Consider the following 9,678-nt stretch of genomic DNA (forward strand, 5'->3'; position numbering starts at 1 on the left):
ACATGCTGTAATCTTTTCAAAGTGCAGATTCAGTATTTAATGGAATTGGGATTGCATCTGATTCTGATTCTCCTTTTTGTGCCAAGTGGCACCCTTGTTTGCATCAGATTGCGTCCAGTGTTTTTCATCATGTACATGAAATCCCACTCCGGGGCTGTTGATGAAGCCATTATGATAAATGTTCGAATCCAATGGCTAAAATTCACTCATCAATCAAATCTGATGCCTCGTCCAGCTGAGATGCATAAGAATATTCACCAAAATAAAGGAACAACAATACAGTTAGATTTTAACAATCTACATCGTTCAATCAGTGGAAAGTTATATATGGTTGGGATTGAGCAAATTTTCCTTTGATCTTATCCTTATGAATTGGAAAAAAAAAAAAAAAACACGTGCAGATTTGACGAGTCCGACTATGAATCCAGCGGCCTGCTTCAAAATTTGAAGGAACCTTCTTGATACAGACATGTGGTGTTTTAAAATTATTTCATGTCCCTACACTTCCACTAAAATTTGAAATGCTAAGTGTAATTCAATGGAGAGGGTTTCCTCAAAATTTTGAAGCGGGTCGCCTATGAAGTAAATCATTGCACCTACGATCCAATCAATTGGGAGAAAATTAATAGATTTTTTTTCGAGAGCTATTCATTCTTTCCGAATGCAACATACAACTCTCCGTTGTACTGCAATCTCCAAGTGTACTTATTCCTCTTTTTCCTTATCATGATAAGTCTTTGTAAAATAACTCTGATGAGAAGAAAAAAGAAAGTGTTAAGAGACCCTTCCGGCCTAACTCTAGACATTCTAGGTTCCTTTTTCAAATCTACTCCCATTTTGAGTCAAGGGATAGATAAATAGACATCCCATTGCATCCATCGAGGGGCGTTTGTAGTGACTGAGGGGGTCCAAGAAGCGAGTTATTATTCCACAACAGGATTAACTACATTTTATATGTTTTGGGTGTATTTACTTACTTCTAAAGGGTAGAATCAAAGTATAACATTAAACAAGTAGGGGTAACTGTTGAGTTCTATGGTGGCGAACTCAACGGCGTTAGTTATAGCGATCCCGCTACTGTGAAAAAATATGCTAGACGTGCTCAATTGGGTGAAATTTTTGAATTAGATCGTGCTACTTTGAAATCCGATGGTGTTTTTCGTAGCAGTCCAAGGGGTTGGTTCACTTTTGGGCATGCTTCGTTTGCTTTGCTCTTCTTTTTCGGACACATTTGGCATGGTGCTAGAACCTTGTTCAGAGATGTTTTTGCTGGTATTGACCCAGATTTGGATGCTCAAGTGGAATTTGGAGTATTCTAGAAACTTGGAGATCCAACTACAAAGAGACAAGTAGTCAACATTAGGTATCTGAGAAATCTTGAGTTGAATCACCGCCCTTTCTTTGACTCTTGCCCTTTCTTTATCTGGGAGATGATCCCAAACGAACAGGTGTGGAAGCTATAATTGTAAACCACAATCGAATCTATGGAAGCATTGGTTTATACATTCCTCTTAGTCTCGACTCTAGGAATAATTTTTTTCGCTATCTTTTTTCGAGAACCACCTAAAGTTCCGACTAAAAAGACGAAATGATTTTTCATTATCTCAATTGAAGTAATGAGCCTTCTAATATTAATACTTATCTAGTTGGATGTCTAGAGATATCCACGTGTAATTCAATGGAGAGGGTTCCATCAAATTTTGAAGCCGGCTGCCCCATTCAAAGTTTTTTCCGGATTTGACACACTATTGTTTCTGCTAAAATTTGATTTGAAAAAGAAAAAACGAAAAACAAGAATAGTAGATTAGAAAAGAGGGTAACGCAAAAAAAAAAAAAAAAAAATGCTGGATTGGTAATTTCTTGAAGTATAAGATGAAATGGCCAAATCCAATAGCTAGAAATTAATAAGGAGCTGGATTTTTAGGCATTGGTCCAGGACTGCCAAAGGGCCACATTTTTCCCTGGCCCATTGGTCGAGCAGGTTGGGAAATATAACTGGGCTTAGAAGCTAGGCCCATTCAGTCGCCTGGTCAAACCTGATAATTTATAATATAAATATTATGTATACAGATATAACTTTTTAATAAACATTTATATATTAAATTTGCAGGCCAGGCCAATAAATAGGGCACAATGGGCGGGGGAAAGACTTGGACCAATAAGATGGGCCAGGTTTGGGCTTGGATTTTGAGGCCCAATTAGTACCTAAACAATGTAGACTTTCCCTACTGATCCACTCACAGCCACACCACGGGACACGGTTCAGCAGCCTAACCAAGCTAGCTTCCACTACAGAGGACACTTGCTGAAAAGGCGGTGGAACTATGTATGGGAGACGTGGGTCTCTCACCTTGACATCAAGGGCATGGATCCTTCTCAGCTTCATAAACCACTAAATAGAATTTCAAGAAATGGAAACAAATCAACATCAACTATCCATCTTTAACCACCTAGTATTATCCATCTTGTACACACATTTGCTAAGACGACAATAGGAAGTAAAAAAAAGGCATACGCAGGCAATGGCACTAGCGTTTTGTAGTTGCTGCTCGAGCTTTTCTCAACCTACCACGTGTCATCCGAATGGCTTCTTCCATGACTGTCTCTTTTGGAGGTTGGTTTGCATTTCCATTTGCTAAAGATGACACTGGTTCAATCTGCATTGTCTCTGGTTCACTCTCTGTGGATTCAGTGCTAGTGGCGGCTTCCGTGGTTGGCTGATCAGCAACCTTTGTCTGAACATCCAAAGCTGTAGGAGGTGCTGGGGGAACTGATTCTTGTGCTGCTGGAGGATCACTTTGATGTTGGGTTTTGCTTTTACTTTTAGTACGCGTTGGTGGCAGTTGGGGTTGCTGCTTTACAGTAGCAGCTGGTTGACGAGTTGGCGCAGCAGGTGGAGGTTGGCGAATCTCGGAACCTTGCTGTTGCTGCTGCAATTTCAAAGGGATAGTGGGTGAAATGAATGAGGCATACAAGATTATAGCTTTTGGGTGTAATGGGAACCATTTGAGTTGTTTCACTAGAATCAACTGTACGTAGTTATATTACTATTCCAACATCTAGTTACAGTTTTTGACTCACCAAAACAAAAAAGTGAAAACTTCAATTATTCACAGAACAATATAGGACCATCTAGTATATATGATGTACAGGAATTGGTCGAATACTCAAAAGAAGTTAACATAGATTAGTGATGCATGTAAACACCTTACTCGCTAATTGGTCACTGTACATTCCAAGATCATTGATTTTAGCAGCTTAGCGGAATACTGCCGTGAAGTGGTTTGTTATTTTTTTTCTTTTTCTTTTTCAACTCGGACATGACATAATATCAATACTACTCATACTAATCAAATGAAAACTTAGTGGGAATTAGAGCAGATAGCGTTCTTAAAAGTATTGCCAGGATAGCTGTCCATCAGAGGATCTTTATTCATATTCATAATGCCTAAGAGAATCCTGGTGGTACCTTCGCTTAGAGAATGTATCATGAACATCTGTTTCTTACATTATTCAAATAGGGATATGGTAACAGAACTATCATTGTACTATTCACCCTATCAGCATTCCTTTTTTCTCTTCACTGTTTTTTTTTATTGATTGTAGAAATGTTAAAGGTTATATTTGAAGTAAATCCAGAAATTTCTAGGATTATTCAGATCATTTGGGTCTGTTGGGCCGCTTCTGATGGGTTGTGGGGCCCCAGTTTTGCATCCCATTAGGTGGACTCACTAGTTGGGAGTGTAGACCAGAGAATCCAGTGGTTGGTTGTGATCTATAACTTTTCTTTGGTTAAAAAAAATTTAGTCAAGTTGCCTTCTTGCCAAGTGTAAATGTTTGATGTTAGTCTCGTCCAATTGTAAAAATTTTATTCCACATTCCCTAGGAAAGAAACATTGAAGCTCCTAATATTTGGGCAATATAAAAACAGGTTTGTAAAAAAGCCTCGAAATAGAGAAGCCACACCGGATGGCATGCCGAACCAGCTCGGGGGCATGGGCCGTAGGCTCATTTGTGGGCTTTGTGTAATGATATGTTCTATTTAGACAAATTTTAATTTAGTTTTTTCCTAAATTCCTAATGCATCCATTGTTGAAGTGGTCCAACATGGAGACGGAGAATCTACCGTGGTCTCATCTTGTAGAAACATGGGAAAGTTGTTCCCTAACATCCAAGTATCTCTCTAAGGGTTGGGAACGACTCCCATGCTCCCATTAAGAGTTTGCTCCCCAACTAGCTAGGTTCCTATATATTCTTTTGTAATAAGTTGCAGAGGTTTTGTATATTGGTTTCTACAAAACAACTGAGACTAGAAAGAGATCTCTCATTCAGCTTTCCCATCAAAAGAACCATTCTTCTTCTAAAATATTTTATACTGTTTTCTCTGCTTTTACCTGTGATTTTTTAATTATTATATATATATATATTTTCTGTTTGGGTGTATGCACACCTAATCCGTGCTTCCTTGAGCAACACTAAGATGGCTGTAATGAACCTTTGAATCCTGGGAGGGGAAATGCAGAAGCCTTATGCACCTTTAATAACTTTTTAATTTCACCTATTTAATTCTGGCATTTCAATTATTTGGAGAATAATGCTTGCCTCTATTAGATCATGAATTATTTCTGCTACAAATTAGATATCTGAATATTCTACTACACTTGACATTGATTACATAGACCATCCCTACAAACAAATCAAAGCTTCTATACTATGGAAAGCAATAGAAGATAGCACATAAAGAAGAACAATCACTGTACATAGCAGAAGGATTCATGGAGGAAAATGATCGGATGTGGAAGACTTATTATCCTGCATGATGGTTACCTGAGTATGACAATACAGTGCAGACAATGATGGTATCATAGAAGGATAATCGGGTATTCTTAGAATTTAAATATGTGTATCAAAAAGTACCTGAGTATATCGAGGCCTTGATGTTGACTGAGCAGAAACGTACTGCAAAATCTCAAAAACCCTGGTCTGACCATAGCTTGCAGCCCTTTGACAATATAGAACAGCAATGTCACCAGCCCTAGTCCTTAGTTCCAACAAATTTCGATCAATTTCTGTCTCATGCTTTGCAAGATATGGCTGAAAGAAGGAACTATAAACATATGTCGTTCCCTGAAACCAATGAAATAAAATGAGAGAGAGATAGAGAGAGACAGAGAGAGAGAGAGAGACAAATGGGATATAATGATGGAGGTCGTCAGATAAACAAACAACACAATTCTCCACTCACAGATGTTGAACCTGTCTGTACCTTTGTTTTAGGATACCACAAGTATATGAAAAAGGCCAACTTGGCTTCACTGTACATCGGTACCCTTCAAGAAACCCAAATGGGAAACATCATTAGAAACACCATCAAAATACAGAACCATCTAGACAGTGGACAATTAATGGTTCTCAGATAAAAGTTAAGATTCCTTACCACGAAATAAAAGTGTCCCCAACCCTTTCAAAGACTGTCAACGCTGCAACTAAAATCCTACAAAAATCAAAATAAAACTTTTTTAACTAGGCAAATTGGTTTCTACATGTTTCAAATGATAATATGTACCAGTATTGGCACCAAAAACGAAGTTGTTCAATCTCTGGTTTGTTCATCTCCACGGTTTTATAGCACTCATAAGCCGGATATGCATAACCGAAAATCATACTGCAATGATTAACAAGAAAATTCATCTTTTTTTTCTAGAAATAAACGCCACATATCCTATATAACATTAAAAAAACATGGAATTTAAGTTAGCAACATACCTAAGTCCTCTGGTAAGGAAGGATCCCATCATTTTGGATCCCTAGACTGTATAACTATAAGAAAAACAGCTCCCGCAGTCTTGCAAGTTCTCCCAGAAAATCAAACTGAAATCAAGAAAAGAAAATATTACCATTAATTTTAATTAATGTGAGACAGACACTTGTTATTTTGGCAAAAATGCTCCTACAAATAAATTTTTGATCTTCAAATCATTTAAAGTAACTAATTGTTCTGCGAAACTGCAGATCGTTGTTGATTAGTTAAACAATGATCAAAGCATTCTGAAGAACAATTGGGATTAATAAGCAGACTAAACAAAGAAATAATATCTGAAGTCACCCATACACCAACAATATAAAAAATTCTCAAATTTAGGGAACAAGTAGACGTTATAACGGCAAAAAATGGTAAAACAGACCCGATTATCAACTAAGCAATCAGGATTTGTTCAATCAACCTTCACAATTGAACATTACGAGATTAAAAAAAAAAACAGATTTGTAGCAGAAAATCACAAGAGAAACACATTAGAACCGATTTCCAGTATTATCGAGAATCTCAAGTATCGGAATTAGGGCAAACCAATGCTAAACCAAAAATCTGCCAAAAAAATACTAAAACTGGGAAAAAAACAACAGTATAGAATTAAGGTTCAACTGAATATCACTAAATCTCATACATAATCTGATTCAGAAAAGAGAAACAAAAAAGATCCATAACTAAAAAACTAGAGAAAATAAAATAAAATTTGAAATCGACGGCCAGTGAATCGATAATCAAACAAAAACAGAACGAAAGCTCGCACATTCCTCCAATCTGATATAAGATTCACAGCTTCAAGAGAAATTTGATCCAAAAAAAAAAAAAGATAAAATACAGAGATAATCTGTACCTATTGATTATTATCCGAAAAAAATCAAGAATAAAGAATCCAAAATGCAAGAAAAATGAGAGCTCTCAGAGATACTTAAGATCCGCCATTAAAACTGAGCATCAGTTTATAGAGCTTTCAAGCGCGACAATAAAGTCGAAGCGGCACGGCCGAAACGCTACATAAAACCGATTCGGCGCAGAGAGAGAAAGAGAGAGAGAGAGAGAGAGAGAGAGCGAGCGACAGAGTTCTATCGTTTTGAATCTCCAATGGATTTGTTTTGTTTTTTAGGTTCAAAAAAGAAAGACTCGCACTTAAGTTGACAAGTCTTAGTTTGGTGTAAGTAATTTGGGTTGAATCAACCGTAAAACGTAAATCGGACGGTTCACATTTTGCCCTGTATTTGAATTCCCAACAGTTAGACAGCATTATTGTAGTACGGTACCACCTTATCCCCAAAAAAATGTTTTAGAAATAGACGAAAGTTCCAGTACTTCTCAGTCTATCATATAAAATAGTCAAAGAGACCTTTTGGACCAAAATTATCTAAATTGGATGTTCTGAACCATTGGATTAATAGACCTCTTTCTACTTTCTACTTTCTCTTTAATTTTGATCGTCCATCATAGGTTGATTTTATGTCTAGCGAATCTATAAAGTTTTTGCATGATACGTGTAAAATGATGCGAAATAGAACAGTAAAGGCACGAGAGGATTGTCAATTAAGCTAGGCATCTATATGATGATAAAGAACCACATGTACAAATATGATAGGAAATAGGATATAGTTTTAATATTATTATATGCAGCTCTATTAATGGATCATAGCATACCCCGAAGATGGTTGCCTAGATTCCATAAAATGTGAAGAAAAAAAATGGAATTTTTAATATATATATTTTTTATTTAACTATATGAAGTTTAATTATATTGTGTATATTACTTAGATTGATTTTGACCTGATCCAAATCATTTAATTAGATTGGTTCTGAATTTGATCAAATGATTCCAATCCCCTATTAGATTGGTCTCAAATTGAGTCAGAAAAACTTTGATAAGATGGAAAGGAAGAGAGAGAGTGGATAAAAATATACACTCAACACCCCTCTTCAACTAACCCTTAAGAAGGGAAATAATTGAACCCATGACTCATACAAAACATGTTAATCAACTAACTACTTCAAAAAAAACCAATATATTAGAGAGGTGGTGAACTATGAATATAAGAGGTCACTGTACATAATTGGGGGTTATGACACACCCAGAGTGATGGAAAATATACAGACACTCTCTCTCTCTCTCTCTCTCTCTCTCTCTCTCTCTCTCATTATAAGAGTCGGATTAAGAATAGTGTCTCATTCCTATAACAATCTACTATCTGCAGTGTCTATGTGGCACGTATTTCTTGGAAAACAAATAAATCGTGTTACGTGCGACTAGAAAAACAGTTTGATTAAGAGGTCGTTGTGTTTTAAACTCCAATCCAAACACATGCCATGTAGGCGCCGTTCGTATTCTATAAGAATGGGACACCATACGTGAGCCCCAATTGTATTATAATAGTACAAAAGTGATTTTATTTGGATTATTCCAAATTCTTTAATATATGAAAAATGGATGCTCCACAGGTAATTTTAATGGTAGCTGAAGGATGCTTGCTTTCCCATATCTCCATTATTGTTATTTAATACTATTAGTCCAAGAGTACGCCTCGCTTTCCCAAATAAATATTATTGGTAGACGAGACATATAATTGAACCGTTGGGCGGAAGTGGGACCCACTTCTTCTTCTACAGCGGATCTGGGCCACCAATAAGATTGACAAAAGTTAGGACTTAGGAATACATTTCGATGATGTTCATTAGATCCTACTCTGGTGATGATGATTGGACGACTGTACCCATATTGGGAACATGATGATCTACGTGGCGTCCTTTCATGTCATGTCGCAACCTTTGCCCTAAGACTGTCAAGGGATCAGATCAGAGACAACATCCATTTTGATCCAATAATTTTGCTTCTTGATAGAGGCTTTGGGTTCTCATTAAAATCCAATTTGAAGATTTTTTTGAATCAATATTAAATCAATCATAAAATATGTAAATAATTTATGAAGTTTATTTAGAATTTTGCATTTCAATTTAAATTTGATTCGATCCTAAGTTGAATTTTTTTCTTTTTAAGAACTAAAGCATCCAAACTTTTTAGAACACCCAACTAATCACCGGGTCATATGCAATCCCTAGTCTCACACACAGCCAAATAATTTTCAGAATAAATCCCCAAAGGTGATCCCAGGGATTTGAACTTAATAGCTCTACTTCTCAGTCTATCATCTCAAAAATCCTTAAATGTTCAATCCAGAATTGATTTGATTGTTAAATTGAATTTGGATCTTAATATTTAGAACTAATAAAAATCCAATCCGATAACAATCAGATCCAATGCTTATGGGATTGGTTCTAGGTCGAATCCTTATTAATTGACTCCCAATCAATCGGATCTGATCCATAGATCATGGCATAATATCAAGGTGTATTCCATTAACTTGCTTTACGTGAGAATGACATCATCAATGCATACAAAACAAGGAATTTAAGAAAGGGGAACGAGATAATAATTGTTGATAAGAGCGTTTTAGGATATGAGGGTATTAGATGCTCATTAGATGACGAGCATCCGAAGAACAAACATCATTTTGGATGATTAAAAGATGAATAAATAATTATAAATTGTGGGCCCAAAATCCAGACGCCTCTTTTGCATGCATGTGCTACACCAAAAGGAGCAGCCATTAAAGAAGAAACCACGTGGGATGGGAGTGATCCAAGCCTTGCAACGTACGTCTCCATGGGTATAGTTTTATAGAAAAACAGTGGTCCATGACATATGGAACCATGGTCAAGCACACTCAATGACTACAGTGGTCCATGACACAAGACCATTGTCAAACGCACTCAATACTCATCTGGGTGGGACTGTGGGACCCACAGTGTCAGTTGGTAGAGCCGTTGAACGACCAACTAACAAACTTGTAAAT

At 36.6% G+C, this 9,678-nt stretch overlaps 1 protein-coding gene across 2 annotated transcripts; it reads right to left on the reverse strand.

Annotated features, from left to right (window-relative positions):
* Positions 1-2,381: 2,381 nt before the first annotated feature.
* LOC147403517 (putative HVA22-like protein g) lies at positions 2,382-6,899 on the reverse strand. Of its 2 annotated transcripts, none has more exons than XM_086439110.1 (7): positions 6,660-6,899; positions 5,767-5,871; positions 5,567-5,665; positions 5,438-5,494; positions 5,267-5,330; positions 4,918-5,127; positions 2,382-2,927 (listed from the first exon to the last, which is right to left on the reverse strand). In XM_086439110.1, the coding sequence occupies exons 2-7, from the start codon at positions 5,796-5,798 to the stop codon at positions 2,529-2,531; spliced, it is 861 nt and encodes a 286-aa protein (XP_086295236.1). In that variant the 5' UTR covers positions 5,799-5,871; positions 6,660-6,899; the 3' UTR covers positions 2,382-2,528. The 2 variants fall into 2 exon arrangements, with proteins under 2 accessions (XP_086295236.1, XP_086295235.1); XM_086439109.1 differs by having other exon boundaries at positions 2,382-2,930; positions 6,660-6,896.
* Between the last annotated feature and the right edge of the window lie 2,779 nt (positions 6,900-9,678).

This window comes from Akebia trifoliata, chromosome 4 (genome assembly GCF_017979445.1).
Source record: "Akebia trifoliata isolate Shusen 1 chromosome 4, ASM1797944v1, whole genome shotgun sequence".
Classification (NCBI taxonomy): domain Eukaryota; kingdom Viridiplantae; phylum Streptophyta; class Magnoliopsida; order Ranunculales; family Lardizabalaceae; genus Akebia; species Akebia trifoliata.